This window comes from Lupinus angustifolius, unplaced genomic scaffold, assembly GCF_001865875.1.
Source record: "Lupinus angustifolius cultivar Tanjil unplaced genomic scaffold, LupAngTanjil_v1.0 Scaffold_6_10, whole genome shotgun sequence".
Taxonomy (NCBI): domain Eukaryota; kingdom Viridiplantae; phylum Streptophyta; class Magnoliopsida; order Fabales; family Fabaceae; genus Lupinus; species Lupinus angustifolius.
This window is the reverse complement of record NW_017717447.1, coordinates 11,347-30,628: the sequence shown is the minus strand read 5'-3', so window position 1 is coordinate 30,628 and position 19,282 is coordinate 11,347. Positions and strand designations below refer to the sequence as shown.

Genomic DNA, 19,282 nt, shown 5'->3' with positions numbered 1-19,282 from the left:
GTCCTCATCCTATCCTCATCCTCATCCTCCTCCTCCTCCTCATCCTCCTCCTCAGCCTATCCTTATCCTCATCCTCATCGTATGCTTATCCTCATTCTCGTCCTCATCCTATCCTCATTCTCATGCTCGACCTCATCCTATCCTCTTCCTCATCATCATCCTCATCCTCATCTTCATCCTATCCTCATTCTCATCCTCATTCTACTACTCATCCTATCCCCGTTCTCATCCTCATGCTATCCCGATTCTCATTCCCGTCCTCATCCTATCCACCTTCTTATCCTCACCCTTTTCCTGTTCCTCATCCTCATCCTCTTCCTCTTCCTCATCCTCNCTTCTCTCTTCCTTCCTATGCAGCTGATCTAACAGAACGAACAACAAAACAATTGTTTGCTTATCTACCCTTCTAGGTTACTATCATTATTCGCGACTGAAAATTGCAATCAAGCAAAAGTTGTTACTAAAATCATGGTCACAAACTGAGTTGCCACCAACATATAAAATGGGCATTGTGACTTCATGCCTCGATTATGGTGGCTTGGTTTATGAGAATTCTTTCCTAATTTTACCTTATTATGGTGGCATTGTGACTTATTTTTATGAGAATTCTTCAGCTTATAGCATTCTTTCATGGGATGTGTGGAAAAAAAAAATAAGAAAACTTAAACAACATTTTTACCACAAACCTTAAAGTATTAGGTTGGATTGGGTCTATATACTTATATGTTCTCAGCAAAACACACTATCTTGACCTCTCGTAAGGAAGACTTTCGGAATAAGGATCCCACATGGATTTATCTGTTGGGAAATTCATAACAAAATTTCGCCAAAAGTCTCAAAGTGAACCTAGTTCAGAAAATATCTCCACTATAGAAAATATCATTATAATATTTGTCATTCTCTCATTGAAAGGATAACACAAACTCTCACCCCAAAAAAATGAAATAGAAACTCTCTAATATCTCACTAGGAATACAAGTCTCGTATATTATTTTCTCATTTCTCATATTAAAATTGTTATCATTTGACTCTTTTTTATTTTAATAGAAGTCTATAAACTTTAATTAAGTCACACTTGAACTGAAAAAAGTAGTTCAACATTGAACTCAATTCAGTTTAAGCTGACAGTTTGACTCAACTTTTCACCCCTATTGTTGAGAAAAGGTTTTGGACCTAATCTTTTACATAGAACTAGACTAAATGAATAATGATATATCTTTATAAAAATTATTCTAAACATACATGCATTACTTTTAACTCGGATAGAGTTAAAACATGTTAATGACACTTATCGTTTTTAATTTAAAATGATTTTCTATAATATATTTTTAAAAATTAATAAAATAAATTTTTTCTCTTATATCCTGTATATCTAGAGAAGATCTCAATTCTCCTAGCATATACCAATGACTCCACAAAATATCATTAGGAGAGACTGCGACAGGACTTGATGTATATATACAAGCCACAACATTAGGTCCATTATGATTCAAAGGGGATACAAATTAATAGCAAATAACAGTAACGGATTTTCAGACAAGACTGTGTTTTTCCATGTTATATTTCACTTGTTTCGTTCTACTAATTTTCCTGAGTAAAAAGAAAAAAATAAACACTAGCAAATAACGGTTGTGCCATCCTTCTAGACAAGAGAACATTCTCTATGCTGCTTGGGCAAATCCAACTCTTTGTTTACCATAATCAAAGACTGTGTGATAGGGCCCCATAAAGATATCTCCAAGGATCCTACATTAATGCAGATACTATGATGTTAGTATCAAATGGAAATGTCATAGTGCATGTCTCAACCAAGGATAAAGAAGTTTAATGTACCAGAGAGGGCCACGTGGTGGAGGAACATCCAAAGCAATGAAGCCACTAATGCATTGAGCTGCAGGACCTTCACCCACCTTGAGTATGTACTGAAGAAACCAAAGACAAAACTTGATGAGGACGACTTAAAACATAGAACATGGCATGCTGTAATGATATTTCGACAAATTGGCATTTATAGTTATCTATCGCGTTATTAAAACGAAAGGGCACATGTCAAAATAATAGTTTTACACTAACAATGCATGTTACTTTAATGATTAAAGAATTTCTTTGTATTAAGATTAGTTCCATTGAATGGAATAGCTAGCTACTCAGGGTTGGAGAGATGTCGAAAATATGACACGGAAAGGATTATTGGTAGTGTTTGAGAACATTATACCTCCTCTGGGGCAAGGTCAAAAGTTTTTCCACCAATGGTGAAGGAAACATTAGGCATTGATGAGAGCTTTCCACAGTCAACAGATGATTGTCCCATTGGGCTAGGCAGTTTATCACAGAGCTGCAATATCATCATACAAGGCTGAAGTCAAGCCGAGAAGCAGGATTTGAATACTCAAATAGCAAAATTAAGACCAACTCACCTCATTGACGTAGTCTATTATCTGCTCTTGCGTCTGGTTCTGCCTCACCTGGTTCTGCATCCAAACAACAGCCATCTCACAAGCAATACAAGTAGCATCATGAGAGCTGCCGGTTGATTGCCTTTCATTCGTGTCTACCACACTCTCAATACCCATACTATAAGAAAATTCAAATAATCATCAGTAAAATGGCATTCAGTGTACATTAAATATATTAATATCTCTAAGTGATTGACATAAGGTATATAATATTTTTGAGACATGCCTAACACCGCGAGTGCCATCAAAGGTGCATAATCCAATCTGGGAGCAGATCTTCTTTGGTGGTGCCTACAGGACCGAATGAAAACTATAAACAAAGTTCATTTTGAAAGATGACCAAATGTCAGATGACACATGACCATCGGCAAGAATCAAAGCAACCAAAATATGCTAACAGTTAATTAAAAATGGTTCTTACATTAGTAAAGAGCAAGTCCAGGATTGTTTGTCCATACTGGTTAACAACAGCCTTGCATTCATGGCTTGCAACTCCAGATGCTCCAATGGCTTGATTGATCATAGTAATTACAGCCTAGAAGAAAAAAAATCACATATTTGATCATAGACACAAGGTGGTAAAAAGCAGTTGCTAGATTTGTCCTCATGTGGTTATATAAAAAATGCAATCATATTGAAGTCCCCGTGTCTGCATTATGATTGACCTTTTCTCGATTAGTCAAGAGCATTCCTTACAAGATAATTAATTCCAGTCAGAAATGTAAATCTAAATGGCAACCTATATCTAAAAGCATTTATTCATACCGTTGGGCCTGCCAACAATGAGGTCCCTGAGTCTGCAATTGCTGAACAACCATTAGCACAGTATCCTGTGGATGACAATATGCTCAGGTCAGTACAAATGAACACAAAACCATGAACCATTTATGACAATGCTATCAGTGAGATAGTATCATGTCATAGGAGAAACGACTACGTATTTTTCTGCTAATATGTTTCTACACATACCAGTGGGTTTACCACCAATAAGTACATCTCCCATGTCAAACTGTCCAGAGAAAAAGATCAATTAGCAAAGAGAGGTAAAAGAAATAGTAAATGTAGCAGTATAAGTATAATAAACAAATAATTGATAACTAACCTGCCAATATCCTTTTCGTGTCACAGGCACGTAAGTGTGTTCACCTTTGAAGTGAGCAGGGTCAACACCACCAAAAACAATCTCACCCCCTTGCTCTTCTTGTGGATTACGATTAAGCCAGAATGAAAATACGGGTTCCTTAACAAGACCTTGCTCAACCATATTGTACCTGTAACAGGCAAGTGCCTCATTGATCATAATGAAGTTGCGATCCAATAAAATATTGCCGAAATGATAAGTCAAAGCATAAATGTGCAAAATACCACACTGGAACAGCATTTCCAACAGATATCTCTTGAAATCCAAGTCCTAGAATACCATCGAACTTAGCAGTCACAAATGTAACTCCAGGCTCTCTAGTTGCTTCAATAAATATCTGGTAGGGACCAATAAGTACATTAAGTCAATTGATTAATCCACAATTACACATATTATGAAAGAAGCCAACTCACATCCTCCTCCAGTGTGTGAAGGAAAAGCAAAAATAAAGAATAGAATAAAAAGGTTCACAATCAGCATTACCTGGTTCTTGACAAGTACATCACCAACTTTGACATTGTCATAGCTAAAGAAGCCAGAAATTGCTCCACTACCATATTGAATTGCAGCAGAAGTCCCTAAACAACAGTAAGACAAATTCATGGGTGAGTCAGTAAAAGGACAACATCCTGGAAGATGCAAATATCAAGCGGCCCAAATTAAATGAAAAAATAAAAAAATTTGACTTCATTCTAATTGTGTTATGTCAAACCAAATTACAACATGGCAGAGCAACTGAAACAAAGAACTTTTTTTGTTGGGTGACAGAAACTGAGACAAGGTTGAGTCTGGGCACAATGGTAAGGTTGTTTGTCGTGTGACCTTGAGGTCATGGGTTCAAATCCTAGAAATAGTCAATTCACTTGCAAGGGTTAAGTTGCATATAATAATGTAAAGCAACCCTCCCAGAACCACTAGGTGGGATTATGATCTACTCCCCACCACTTTTCAATTGTTTGGAAAAAAACTGTATGCTTGCTTTTATTGATAAACTACAATCAAGTTTAGATCAGACTCTAGAGTCCAAACTACTCAGGAAAATGAAAAAATATAGATATTTATGAAATTACACATATCTTGATACAATTGATTCTAAAGAAACTCCACATAATAATCAAATCAAAATTATGATTAAATAATACAGCACTTGGCAGAAGGCATTGTCCTATTAACGAACTACAAAACCTCCACACAGCAAAACAAACGAAATTAAAGCCTCATTAGACGAGAATAAGAAAACAAACCATTTGGCTTAAAGGTACTTGATTCCCTAGACCTGTACCTCGCATGGAAGTAACATGCAAGCTGCATCAATAAATCAGCAAAATAAGAAAACAAAACAAAGTTCACACACACATTCATAGCATGTATACAAAAGCTCACCGAGAAGTAACATCTAGCTGATGGAACCCATAAATTAGAGCTACCAGTGTCAAAAATTACAGTGAACTTCTGAGGAGGGGTACCAACAGAAATTTCACCATAGTATTGAGCATCTAAGTAATTCTTTAATCCAACAATATCAGTGTCCCCAGCTCCTAGTACATTGTTTTGAAGGTGATATTTTCTAAGAGGAGAGCTCAAAATCGCAGCTTCTTTGAACCCCATATGAGAAATCAAGCGCTCACCACGGTCTGAATCCAATTTCATCTTTTTGAGTCCAATCCTATGCAACCCATCATCATTGGGTGCACAAGAGACCAAAGAAAACAACAGGGTTGACAAACACAAACCCAAAACAACCACATTGAACATGTTTCCCATGTTTACCTGTTCATCCAAATTCCAAATTTCAACCTCAGATAAACAAAATTACAGTAAAAAAAAATAATTCCAATAATAATATCGGGAAAAAATAAATCCTGGGTGGTGCAATAGAGTAATTGAGAAAGATGTAACAATATTAAATTTGTTGTATCAGTGTGTGGTTCAGAGAAAAAATTTGTTGCATAAATGTTAAACAATTAAAAATAAACCCTATCAATTCCTAAATATTCAGGAGTAATTGCTTCAAAAGTTTATGAAAGGTGACAAGATTAAAAACAACAATGCATGCATTAAAAAACAAATACTTCAATTTACTTGAAACAGAGAAAGAATCAAAAGCATTTGTGATTACGATATGATTACTGAAACCGGTCACATAATTATTCACGATAACGAAAACACAAAACCCAGAGAGCAAAACGTTATTCAAATTGTAATAAATAATATAAAAATAATAGACTAAGAAATAAGAGAATGCAAGATGATAAAGAAGAGAAGTTACGAAAATGTGAAGATGATGAGAGAGAATGAAGCGAATGCAATAATCGAAGAATTGAATTGAAATGAGAGAGGTTGAGGAAGAGAGTGTAGAATTTAAACCTCGAAAAGGTTGAAAAAGTTATCATGCAATGTGTGTAAAACCCTGTGGGGCCAGCTAAGCGATAAAGATAAAATTATATGACGTGTCCATGGTTTAAACCGTTGATTGTTTTGATGTAATTTGTGCCGTAGATGAATGAGGGGTGACCCCACTTTAAGTCACGATGGGCTCATTTATAAAGTAATCAGAGCCGTTGATTCACGTAAAAGGGGGTGGGGATACTCGTGAACGTGTAACTGAATGTGTAACAGAATGGTTACGTGAATGATAAGTACAACACGCATCAGCAGATTGGTTTCCTTAGCACGCGACACATCTCCTCACTGCCCCTTTTATTCATTACTACTCTACAGTTTTTTCGGAAAAAACAAAATAGGAATGTTAATTATTTATATAAATATTATTTATTATTTAATTGTATTATTTTTCTTAACAAAATCAATTATGAATGAAAAGAAAATGGTAGATAATAAACTGATAGCTTATAAAACTTCTATACTATTAGTGCATTCATATTTCTCTCAAAAAATATTTATGTATAAGTTTTATATGTTCATCAATTATTAATTTTTTTTAAAATCAAATAAATAGTAGATAATATAATAAATGATATAAATTTTATATTGTTAGTTACGGATATTCACTAGTTTTTTATATATATTTTATGACTTGTTATTGATGGGTAATAATATTTGTATAGATGATAATGAATGTATAAATAATAATTGATAGATTGGTAGTATAATAAGTTTTATATCGTTAGTACTAGTGTCTATAGGCACTTAGCGTCTGCCGTGAATATTGCATGGTTCTACTATTCAGTTTTTATATATTCCATTTTTTTAATAATAATATTAAATTTAAGGTGAGATATGTAGTTAATTAATGTGTTGGTGATGGTTACTTAGAATTATATGGTTTTTTTTTATAAAAATTATATAATTTTAAGGAAAAACATGAAATGAAAATTACACCATGTAAAAGTTATATGATGTTTTTCCTTTATATATAGTATATATAGTATATATAGTATAGAGTTCCCTTAGTATGAAGAGTTTAAAATTTGTGCACTGACAGTGTAAATCAGCACACCATCCACCATTGATTGACTTCTATTACTTTGGTTTGAGAATCAATGATAGTTAATAAATTAATAGTATATGATTTACTGACAGTGTAAAAAATATTTATACTGTTAGTGTATACATATTAAATCTGAATATATCTATTTAAGTATTTATATAATATTAGTATTGATTTCTTTAGTATATAAGGGATTAAATTTGCACTTATTATTTAAAAGGTTTGACTTTGGATGTACTTTGTTGGAAACTAATTTATAGAATAAAATTCTTGATATTTAATCTTACACTTTACAAAGTTATGAGAAATTTTCAAATTTTATAATCATCTAAACTTTAATATCAATAAAAGTAATACACATTTTAACTCTTAAAAAAGAGTAAGTTTGATCTATTAAGTTGTAAGAGTCTTTCATAAATTCTAAAAAGTTTAATTTCTTATTCTATTAATTAGAATCCTAAAGACATTGGTTAACGAATAAATAAAAGTTTTTTATATTAGAAAGCTAATTAAGCCAACTTCCAATATGTTAATAAGCCACATTCTCATATAGATTTTCTACTTTCCATTTCTTAATCAATATCTATACAGAAATCTCTACATTAAAATGGAAAATAGTGGGAAGTTTTTAGAAAAAGGTTTATTGGTTTATCTCTCTATGCTAGGAGTTTTTATCCATTTATTTTGTGGGATGTACCATTTTCCTTCTAAATATTAATAAAATTTTGCTTATAAAAAATTGAAAATAGTGGTGAAGTAAAGATATGGTAGGAATAGGAAGGGTCTTCAAGAAAGAGAATGCAAAAAGGAAAAGGAAAAAGAATAATGAAGTAGAAGCAAAGCCAGATGTAACAAATTGAAAAGGTAGAAAGGGAGTGAGATAACCATTCCATCATATATTATTCGTCCTAAAAGTCTGTCTTCATCCAATAAAAAAATATTACTCAAATAAAATAAAAATTCATAAAAATTAAAATTAATATTTTTATATTATTTTATGAAATCTAATTGATTAAAGGCATATGAATATAATGTATTTCGGAAGGAGGATCTCTATCCATTAGAGAGTGGTATGGAGGACAATTAAGCAATCAAGCTAATAGTAGCATAGTGGGGTTGCAATAAGGTCAAGAATCAAACACATGCATTAGCTACCTATTCTAAAAAAACAAGATAATAGTGAATACTAAAGCGTATGGGCATCAAAAAGCTATGCATGATTCTCATTCAACTTATTGATGCAAAGTTTGATCACTATGCCACGGCTTGATTAGCCATACGCTAGTGTTTTTTGTTCCCTTCTTTTTCATTTTTTCTCTCTTATCGATATTAAAGAAAATGTAATGGAAAGGACAAAATAAAGCTTCCATTGTTTGATGGAATGGATTGCATTTATTTGTTTCTTTTGTTAAATCTTATTGGGATATATGGAAAATTTATTTATAGTCGATGATTACACGTCAAGTTAAGACACATTTAATACAATAGCAATCTCAAACAAATAAGTCATATGGTATATCTTAAATATGAGTAAATATTTTAGCCACTAGAAAGTAACACATTACTTTAAATGACATATATCAGTTTCATTTGGGTAAAAAAGTGACATGTGTTACTTTGTAATGGTGGACATTTTCTGAGTCTATGTTAATTATTAGGATGATATAACATTTTTAAATATATTCATAACATGAATGTTGTGTCATCTTTTATTTATTTATGCTATGGATAAAGTAAATTACACATTTCCCAACAGACATGGAAGCCCAAACTATTAGTTTTGGTCAACAAAATATCTAAAGACTACAATAGAGACTAACAAAAAGGCCCATTAACTTTAGCCTTTAATTGAGGGTTTTGGGTTTCATAACCCAATTTTTAAGATTTTATAACCCAACATGTGATAAAGAATGCCAAAATTTTGCATTTTCTCTATTTCACACCTTTATCTCCCTTGTTTTTTCATCAACAAGTTAATCTTCTTGACAAATCATCTCCTCTCACACCTCATTTCACCATCCTCCATAATACTAAAATCTCAAAGCCAATAATAAATCACAATACCTAAAAACTAACATCAACAATATTAATTTTATCTTGCATATAACCTTCATAATATACAAGTAGTCTGGTATTTGGTTCTTTAATTTTTTTTAATGGTTATATCCAACATAACCTTAAGATCACATGTGGGAAAATAAAAGACCATACTTTTTTCACAAAAAATGGCCACACATGAAAAAACACATGAATTTTCTCATGTGTCTTACGTTATGTGATTTAAAAAAAAAACATGTGACAACTATGTTTTTATTTTGAAAAACTAATATGTGACCATTTTTTTTCCAAATATTTTCTGTTGTTGTTGAAAATAATGTATGTGTCACGTTTGCATCACCCAAATACATAACGGAAATTTACTTGCAGCATGATATACAACCAATTTCATAAAAAAACGCATTTTGGTGCAAAAATTAAGCCTGTATTTGGGTGTGTAGATGGCATATATTACTGAAAAAATTAACATGTCTGATATTCACTATATCCACGTTAATGTATTTGGATAACTTTTTTGGGCAAGAACTAAATGGTCATATAAAATCCACCAAATTAACTTCGCCAGTATATACTTGTTTATGACTTGACGTGTAGCTCCTGTCAAGTTTGTATCATTGACCATTTTTTCTTTTAACACTTTATATTATTCTTTAAACAATTTGTTGGATTTTCTATGACCCCTCATCCCCATGTGTACTATGTATCCTTTCGCTTGGGCTTTGATCTGTTTGTTTTATAAAAAAAAGTAAACATAGAATAGACGGGGATTATTTTCCCCATTTAAACTTTTTTCCAAGATATTTTCCCAATAGGAAGATGATGAATTAATTCATGATGTCGTGTGTCTATGCATTGCGCATGCTACTTATTTGCGAGTCGAGTTTTCAAGAGGAAAATAAGTGAAAATAAATTTTTTAGAGTCATGAATGTTTATATCAAACATCAGAGTTGATGTTAAAGTTATTTAATTTCCTTATACCCAGTGTTGTAAGAATTGGACTTGACTTGACGGTTCGATTGTTGACCGGACATAAAAACGATCTTGCTTTGCACTCTTAATTGAATGAATGATTGAACCACTTTGAACCAGAGAAAATCTAGTTCGACCATGTTAAATCTGGTTAAACCGCATTAACCCGAGAAGTAAACTGTGCAGTTCACTTAAAAATTAAAAAATGAAACATTACACCAATGTTTTGTTTTACTTCGGTATAAAGAAGATGCAGAGATGTTAGTTCAATATAATTTACATTATTATTATTAATCGTTATTTTTTACATTTAGATATAACTATATATTTATAAATAAAAATTATTAATTACATATAAAATTATCCGGTCCGATAGGACAGTTTAACTGTTTAAACCTAATATGAGATATCTTTCGGTTTGATGTTCGGCTCGGATTTCACCATATTACTTATACCAAAAGAACCAACTCATTACTATTTAAAATATTTTGGTATTTTTGCATATATTTTACTAATGTGAATCCATGAATCACAGTTACAAAATCTTATCCCTGATATTATGGGTAGAACAATACCTTGCAATTATTATCAACCTAAACTCTTTGCAAGTACTATCAATATATCTATAGTAAGCAACGAAGTAAATCAAACTCACTAAATGGAGCGTATCTTTCTTGTTAATTGAGGATGTAGCACTCAATTTTGTATTCCATTGGCACCACATTTTTTGTACCTTCACATGCAAGCACATGAACGGATGAACCTGTTCAAAGAAAAAATAATAATGATTACTTAATTTTCCTTCAACCAATGATACAAGTTATCATTTGGATAGAGTCAAATTGAAGGCGATGAAGACTTATTTGTACGGTGGATAAGGTACGATGCGACCCTCTAAACACACCACCAGGTGACATGTCTCCCTCCAATCCTGATTTATATTATCTCATTTCCATATATTTTTATATTTAACTTCTCCATTTTTTTTGAAATGTGTTTAAGAAATTGAATATGTATTTATATTTCACTTTTTAACTATACCCTTATTTATTACTCTCATTTTACGTTATATTCTAAATTTATTTATAGTTTAGTTTTAAATATGCATTAAATATTATTATTTGTCAGATTATATCAATTTTTACATAATTTAATGATTTTTAAACCATGTAGTAACCTTAAAAATTAAAAGATATGAAAAGAAGGAAGTAATAAATAATAGTGCAGACTTATTTTAATCACTCATAGTTATTTATGTATATCAATTTGATTTCTAAAAAATTGGAAAATTTAACACAAAAATATCAAAATATACATTTAATTAATCATTTCTAAGGTTTTTTTACAAATAACTTTGGGGTGTTTTCAAATGAACTATTTTGATCTATATTAGCCACATTTTAATATTATATTGAATTTTTAATTATATAAAAAGTTAATAAGTTGAAAGCTAATGTTTATTTAGAGTTAGGATCTTCTTCATTAATGGAGAGACAAATGTTTCAAAAAATAAAAGAAAACTCAATTTTTAATGACACCTATTATTTTGATTATAATAAAATTATATTTTTGTCATTATATTATTCAATGGCACCATGGTAGCACTAACGTGAACAGACGTCCATTAAAGCCGAACTCAAAGTCAAAACAATCTTAATTTCTTCCAATCAAAGTTGAGACCTTAATATTAATCAATCATTATTAGTATTCAATCGACATAATTAATTGATTACTACCACGCACATCAAGAGCACACGTAGTTGCTAAGAAACTCACTACCTTACCCTACCTAAGTCCGTATCAAACATTAATTGCCGTATTTCTTGACCAATGAGAAAATCCGAATATCCTTCTAAAACACGGTTTTTTCATTGGCTTTTTCTCTTCATTTTTCTCCTATGAACATGTTAATATCTACGTTGTTTTCAATATTGTCATAAAGGGCCAAGATAAGGAAACAAGGAAACAAAGGATGATAATAAAATATTATTTTGTCTATAATACTATGAATGAAGATTAATATCTACCTTCAATGCATATTATTCAAAGACAAAATATAAAGAAAGAATGAAGATTTTTTCTTCTTTGTTTTGATCTAATCCTTTCCAAGACATGGACAAAAAAAGAATATGAACATTTATGATTTTCATTTTCCCTTTCCCATGTACAAATATAAAATTAACAAAATAAGACAACATTTTTAGTTTCCTGAAAAACTGCTAAGTTTACTGGCCATGTTGTTGATATTGGAATTGTTGTTGTCGTCGTTGTTGTTTGCGTGAGCACCGCCGATGATGGAGGAGATCGCGGCCGCGAGCATAGCCGTGAAGTTAGGGTCGGCGGTGATGGCAGCGGTGGCGGCGCTGACTGTGTCAGCAAGGGAGGGTTGTTGTTGACTTGGCTGCTGCTGCAAATTTGGCCTTGGAGCTAGTGGGGGCACTTGGGAAGACCCAACTTGATGTTCCTGAGAGAATTGAAGACCCGAGAATTTGGACTGGTTATAGAGTGCTTGTGCAAATGGGGTAGCTGCCCCAAAGTTCTGAGGATTCTGCCCTACAGGGAAGGGTAATTGGAATAATGGGGAAGGATGATTATGATGAAGTTGATGTCTTTGGAGTTCCAATGGGTTTAGGTCATTGTTTGTGAGGTCTAATGTGACAGTAGGGAATGGTGCTGAAGCTGAAAGTGTTGCCATGTTAGAAGAACAAGGAAGAATAGCTCTTGATAACAAATTTGGGTTCATTATCCCATCTGCACTGGTCATTGACCCTGATAGTAGCATGCTAGCAGCAGCTGAAGTTGTTGATGCCATGGCCATAGCAGCAGGTGGCAATGGATGATTATGTGTACCTTCATAAGTTGTTACCAAAATGGTTCTGTCCTCAGCACAACGTTGAACCTATTAATAAAACCATCAAATTGTTAGCCCTATACACAATTAATGATTACAATTTAAGAGTAACTCTTAGCTAAACTTAATTGATCTCTAAATAATTACCTTATATATATTATCAATGTGTTAAATTTGAAATATTATGGTTTTGGTTATCTCTATAATAGTAATTGTGATCATATTTTTCAACAACTGTCTAAAATTACACCATAACTTAACTAATATAAAATCTAGTATTGTAGTTAATGTAGATCAATAAGAAAACTCACTTGTTTGCGAACTGGGCAACCAACTGCCATGGTGCATCTATAATATGCTCTAGGACATGGGTTTCCCTTAGCCATTTTTTGTCCATATTTTCTCCATTGGCACCCATCACTGATCTACAATAATCCAATAAAAAATTTGTTAGAGAATTACTTATCATGATCTTGTTTTGTGAACCAATTTATTAATTGAAGTATTAATGATTAATAAATACACACCATGGGAGCTTCTGATCTTGCACGAACCGATACACGAGCTTTTCTCATTGTAGCTTCTATATTAGATTGATCCATAACGTTGGGAGGGTTCATTTTTTGAAGCTTATTGGGACCCCAACCTTGTGATTCTGAACCTGGACTCTCTTCTCTAGCCAACTCGTTTTTACCATTAGTATTTCTCACATAATCTCTTGTTCCAGCTTCAATTTTATTGTTCTGAGGTGTGCTAGATCGTGTTCTTTCATCAGAAGAAGAATTTGATACATGATCATCTACTTCAGCTACTGTACCACTTGGAACTAAATCTAGGAACTGCCTTTGCACCATTTCTCCTCCAATACCATGTTTTTTCTCCTCAGCTTTTTTCTGAACAACCTGAATTATTTGAACATGATTAATTAACATATTAAAAATCTGTCCCATTATATTTTGTATATAATTGTTAACCTTGTAAATAACTAGTACTATGTCAAAGTATATTAACTTCTCTTGCTTTCATTATTTTTTAAATGGTAAGTGAAAGAATTGAATAATTTATAATTACCTCATTTTCTGTGCTTTCACTACGCGGTTTCTGTAGTTGTTGTTGTTGCATTAATGCCACTAGATGCATTTGCAGGGCCGTGTAATTACCGCTCACATGGCTAAGCATCTCCTTCAGCTTCTGATTTTCTGAATTCATGCGTTGAAGCTCCATTTGCATCTGTGCAAGCTGAAACAAGTATAATAATTCTCAATTTAGTACGCAATATTTAATAACTACAGAATAACTAGAATTATGCAGTCATAAAATTATTGACATCTTGGTAATTTCTCTAAGTTAAATTTAATTAATTAAATTATGTACCTCAGTGTTCTTAGCTTGCTTATCTTCAGCTTCTGATGTAACCCCATCATCCACCGTAGATTGATCACTCCCAATGTTAGCAGTGAGAAGTTGTAAGCCAGTCTGCAATATGTTTGAATAACATTTAGTTCATATTATTATTAAGATTATGATTATTATCATCATCTAGTAATACAACCAATGATTTCATGACGAAATTTCGGGAAAAATAGGAAATTTAACAAGACTGAAAGTATGTGTTAGGATAGGGATCTTACATTAACTTGTAGATTAGAGTTGTATGGTTTCTCATCAACACAAACCAGCTCTTTCTTGATGGTGGGTTTAACATGTTGATGAAGATGATTATGGTCATGTCTAGCTGAAGTTGAGGACTTGTTCTTATCAGAGAAAAAGTCAACTTCACCAACAACCATGCGAATTTGATCACCACCTTCTTCTTCTTCTTCTTCTTCCTTGTTGGTGGGTCTGCTTAGGTTAACAGGGAAACCCAAAACTGGGAACATAGTAGTATTATCTTTGGAGAAAAAATTCATAGAAAGTGGTGGTTGTGGTGGTTGTTTAGAAGAAAAGAATGGTAGAGAAGTAGAGGAACTAGTATCAAGGGTAAGACCCCATCCTTTGTCCATACAATAAAGAAATGTAAGGAGAGAGAGAGATATAGATCAGAGAGAATATGAAATGGAAATATAGAGAGAAAGAGAGAGGTTGATGAGTGATAAGGGAATGAAGCTTTTGTGAAGTCTTTTAACAAGTGCAATAGGGTAGGGTATAAAAAGGGTTGGGGAATTTAGGGAGGGTGGACCAAATGAGAAAAATATGAAATGGAAATTGGAATTTGTAAGAAATGCATGAGATTTTATATTTTTTGGATCCATATTGTGACGCCAGATGGTGCGTCACTCATGCTGGACGGTGTCCAAATGAACACAACTCACCCACCTATTATACTTCACTATGTTCACAATATTGGGTCGGGTTAACAAGACAAGGATAGCATATTTCTAATAGTCTCATATTTTTTATTCTTAACCAATAATATTTAATAAATAATATAAAAAATATTATATTTTAATTTTAATTTGTTATTTATATGACAATATTTAATTGGTACAGAACAAGTTATAGGATACTATTAGATACTAGATCACCCTGACCAAACTCAATCTGATTCCTTTGTAAAATAAATATTTCGTCTGTTTTATCGATTTTTTCAAGATAGTAAAATTTTAAAAGTCAAAAAATAATAATAGAATTCACTAATATTTCCAAATTAATCATTATTTTTTAAAAGATAAATTATAGGGCAAATAAATTTTTTTGAAGTATATAGAATGAAGTCAAGTATTTAACATATATATCTCATACTTTTATCAATATATTTGACTTTAAACCATTTAATTCAAGGTGTTAAATGTATTAATATTTACTTTATCATTGCAGACTAATTTAGATGACCATTGAATCTGTTGAGTAGAAGTGAAATAATGTTTTGACTAAAATATTTCTAACAATAATGTCTATTGGAATTGCGTTATTGAGCAATTAATGTATTACAACAATATAAGATAAAATGGCAAACAAGCAAAAATATGTTACTATTTCTTAATATTGTAGAGTTGATAAATAATATTAAAAAAATGAAAATTGCTAAAGTGGAAATTAAAGAAAATATAATACTGCATAGGAGTGTAAATTTTCACTTTCTCAGTATATACTTGGTCAGTATTGTCTGATTAGTATGTCAGCAATTGATATCTTTAAATTAGAAAGAGAAAACATCACATGCATCTTGAGGCAGCAAATCAATCTCGAAAGTAATGATCTGATCAATCGCAATCCCAATACATTGTTGGATGAACGTGGATCAGTGAAACTATCAGAACAAGAACTTTGCTGCGTGTTTATGTATAGCCCTATACTATGAACAAGTTGATGGTAATTGATAAATACTTTAATTTTTATAGATAATGTTCGAAGTTTAATTTTTATTGTGTATACGAAACATACCTTATAAATAGCCCAAATTCACTTAAATAATATTTTAAAAATGTTTGTCTTCGGCCCTCTATCAAAGAACCTTAGAATTAAAAAGATCGTTAATATCCTAATCCTTTTAATACAAAAATAATATTAAACCAAGAAATAATACATTCAATATTTTAAAATATTAAAATATTTTTGGAAGATCATTTAAAAGTTTTCATAATAAATGGGTTTTTCTAATTTGAATCCTTGTAGCTAAAAATTGCCAATTGATAATATATTGATAACTATTATGAGTATATTTTATATTTAATAGGTGAAAATAGATCATTTCAGTACTTAATAAGATTGAGACAAGTGAATTTTAGAAAAAATTGATAATGCAGATTTTAAAATATTTTTAGTCAAAAAAATATTATAAATGATGAAATAAATATTATAAATGATGAAATATTATAATGTAGGTGTTATGTTTGATATAAAGATTGAAAAGCTAGTTGATATTGATATCTAACTAAAAGCTAAAATGTCTTCATCTAAGAGCTTATGATTGAGAAGATAACTAATTGAATTTGAAGTGTTTAATAAAATTAACCACCTATTTACTAACTAATAAATGTAAAACGAAGTAAAATACTTATTAATCTTTGAATGAACATGTTATAAGTCATTTCAATTCATTTACGAAATCAAAACTTATATAGTAGGTGTTTTTAAAAAAGCTTCCCTAACCAATAATCACACTTAATTTCAAGCTTATTTTTCGTAAATCACTTTCTTTCAAATTACTTATACGCCTATCAACCACACTTAATTTTCCAATACACACATTATTTTAATGAACCTATTCTAAATGTTAAGGTTCGTCACACCTTCATTTATTTAATTTAGAATGAATGATGAGAGGGGAAGGTGTGGGGGGTTTCGTGAAGAAAAGGTTTGACTGAGTCATAAATGAAAGGAAGAAATAGGAAGCCACCGTCCCTGATGGTGCGGGATAATTCACGTGATGAAAATCAACACATACACTTTCTCTATCTCTTAAACACAAAGACAAGAGATTCAACATAAATGAATAAAAGAGACAAGAAAAACAAAAAGCTAAGTCAACTAGTTTGACGGCCTATATCTCTGTGACTTAGTTGTCTTTCTATGGGCCCCACCTCATCCCTTCAGATCCAAAATACTTAAGGAACCTTGTTGACTCTAGAGTTATGGGGTCCACTATCTTATACATCTATTTGAGTCTTACTTTTTCACCACGGGAGAGTCTATTATTGAAATGTGAATTTATAATATATTTGTATGGTAATATATAAAAAATATTTAAAATTTGTGCCGTTAATTTTTCTGAAGAACATGTATCACTATCTCAATAAATTTTGTATCCCATAGAGGATATGAATTCCTACTATTTGTATGAATTTGGTAAGTGGGTAATGCTTGGCTTGCTCAAATGATCCATAAACTATGAGTAGAGTATACAAATTTAATTTATTTGTTAGTCCAACCATTGTCAAGGAAAGTACTAACAAGAAAAACCACCCAAACCGGTTAAGTCCCCACAAACCATGTTAATCTAGAACAAGGGAATAAGAGGAAATATCTGCTTACTAATCTCTATACATATTACTTTTTCTTCTTTCCATGCATGGTAGATTTGTAGTACTAAAAATTTCAATTTCTTGTGACGTTCTTCCTAAACTTTAGCATCTTTCAAATGACCTTTAATTGCTTCTTTTGAAAAATCGCTCAAGTTTAAGAGAAAAAGGCAATGCTTTCATGTCCTTACCAAACAAAGGAAAAAAGAACCGTAGCTTCCTTTCTTTACCTTGACTATGAAGAGTTCTTCTTTGAATAAAAAACTTCACATCTTACCACAAAAAATAAATGACCATCAAAGCATTGAACATAACCCAGTAAAGGCAATGTCGGCTCGACATTGACTATTTAGTACGTGTGCGCTGTTGGATAATATGACGTGATTGAAACTTAAACAGGATGATGTTGGTCTAGTTGTGTAAAACTCAATTGGACTCTCAGAAAGATTAAAACGTAAAAATGTTTGATTCGTGAGAATGATATTTATTAGAAGGGACAATTACTCGTTCAAAGAGTTTTTTTGATCGGCAATGGTTAGTATATTAGTTGTTAGTATGTTAGTATTTTGTTGTGGGTGAGACTCCACCTTCAACCTCCTACACTATGCTAGGGATGGCAACGGGCACGGGCGGGCACGGGTAGTAGCTACCCGCTACCCGTTTCGAAATAGGGGAGCAATATCCGTACCCGCCCATACCCGTACAGGTACCCGCTGCGGGTTTTTTGCGGGTATTTCTGTGTTCCCGCGGGTAAAACGGGTACCCGCAGGTTTTCTATACTTTCATTGAATTTCTAATTTCCTATTTCTATTATGTTTTAAATGAGATGAAATTTAATTATTTTTGTGTATTTTGAATGAATAGTTGGCAAAAATGCTAAATCTAATGAAATTTTCTGTTTTGGTGGTTTGCAATTCTCATTTACTTAACAAAAAACATATATTTTTCTTTGTAAGACATGTGTGTTTTTACACATGAAATAATATTTGTAGTGTATTTCAACACCAAATTAAAAAGATGTAAACAATGTAAACAAAGTAAAAGGAAAAGATGTAAACAAAGTAAAAGGAAAATATGTACATAGTGTAATGAAGGTTATGATAGTATATTTTTTATTTTAATTAAAAATAATATAGTAATCATATACATAATGGGTACATGCGGGTACGGGTAACATAATACCCATACCGACCCGTATGTACTACGGGTATGTTTAAAAACCCATTTTTAAAACCCGTGGGTACCCATTTGTGACGCGTACCTGTGCCCGTACGGGTTTTACCCGCGAGTACGAGTTTTTTTGCCATCCCTACACCATACCATCTAATCACCTTATAACTCCCATTTTTGTTAATGATGGGACTCGAACTCACAAACTCCTACACTCCATTCTT

The 19,282-nt window shown here is 32.0% G+C and overlaps 2 protein-coding genes across 4 annotated transcripts; both read right to left on the bottom strand.

Moving 5' to 3' along the window:
* Positions 1 to 1,457: 1,457 nt before the first annotated feature.
* On the bottom strand, positions 1,458 to 5,966 carry LOC109337407 (aspartic proteinase-like). Of its 2 annotated transcripts, XR_002106448.1 has the most exons (15): positions 5,867 to 5,966; positions 4,981 to 5,367; positions 4,842 to 4,902; positions 4,081 to 4,175; positions 3,822 to 3,934; positions 3,559 to 3,727; positions 3,426 to 3,465; positions 3,222 to 3,286; positions 2,878 to 2,991; positions 2,683 to 2,747; positions 2,418 to 2,574; positions 2,216 to 2,335; positions 1,834 to 1,922; positions 1,587 to 1,746; positions 1,458 to 1,549 (listed from the first exon to the last, which is right to left on the bottom strand). XR_002106448.1 is itself a non-coding variant. In XM_019574378.1 (14 exons), exons 2-14 carry the CDS (start codon positions 5,359 to 5,361, stop codon positions 1,662 to 1,664), a joined length of 1,554 nt encoding a protein of 517 aa, XP_019429923.1. In that variant the 5' UTR covers positions 5,362 to 5,367; positions 5,867 to 5,966; the 3' UTR covers positions 1,458 to 1,661. The 2 variants fall into 2 exon arrangements, 1 of the variants encoding a protein (XP_019429923.1); XM_019574378.1 differs by having other exon boundaries at positions 1,458 to 1,746.
* Positions 5,967 to 11,958: 5,992 nt separating this feature from the next.
* LOC109337406 (probable WRKY transcription factor 31) lies at positions 11,959 to 15,112 on the bottom strand. Of its 2 annotated transcripts, XM_019574376.1 has the most exons (7): positions 14,988 to 15,112; positions 14,559 to 14,956; positions 14,302 to 14,403; positions 13,999 to 14,166; positions 13,455 to 13,829; positions 13,239 to 13,352; positions 12,277 to 12,975 (listed from the first exon to the last, which is right to left on the bottom strand). In XM_019574376.1, exons 2-7 carry the CDS (start codon positions 14,928 to 14,930, stop codon positions 12,277 to 12,279), a joined length of 1,830 nt encoding a protein of 609 aa, XP_019429921.1. In that variant the 5' UTR covers positions 14,931 to 14,956; positions 14,988 to 15,112. The 2 variants fall into 2 exon arrangements, with proteins under 2 accessions (XP_019429922.1, XP_019429921.1); XM_019574377.1 differs by lacking the exon at positions 14,988 to 15,112 and having other exon boundaries at positions 11,959 to 12,975; positions 14,559 to 14,930.
* Between the last annotated feature and the right edge of the window lie 4,170 nt (positions 15,113 to 19,282).

Excerpts from the sequence above, each read along its gene's own strand:
- LOC109337407 (XM_019574378.1), bottom strand. The coding sequence starts at position 5,361 with ATGGGAAACATGTTCAATGTGGTTGTTTTGGGTTTGTGTTTGTCAACC. Across the intron at positions 3,935-4,080 it reads ATGTACTTGTCAAGAACCAG|ATATTTATTGAAGCAACTAG; the intron begins GTAATGCTGATT and ends GGTCCCTACCAG. Across the intron at positions 3,466-3,558 it reads CACGAAAAGGATATTGGCAG|TTTGACATGGGAGATGTACT; the intron begins GTTAGTTATCAA and ends TTCTCTGGACAG.
- LOC109337406 (XM_019574376.1), bottom strand. The coding sequence starts at position 14,930 with ATGGACAAAGGATGGGGTCTTACCCTTGATACTAGTTCCTCTACTTCT. Across the intron at positions 13,830-13,998 it reads GTGAAAGCACAGAAAATGAG|GTTGTTCAGAAAAAAGCTGA; the intron begins GTAATTATAAAT and ends CAAATAATTCAG. Across the intron at positions 13,353-13,454 it reads CAAGATCAGAAGCTCCCATG|ATCAGTGATGGGTGCCAATG; the intron begins GTGTGTATTTAT and ends GGATTATTGTAG.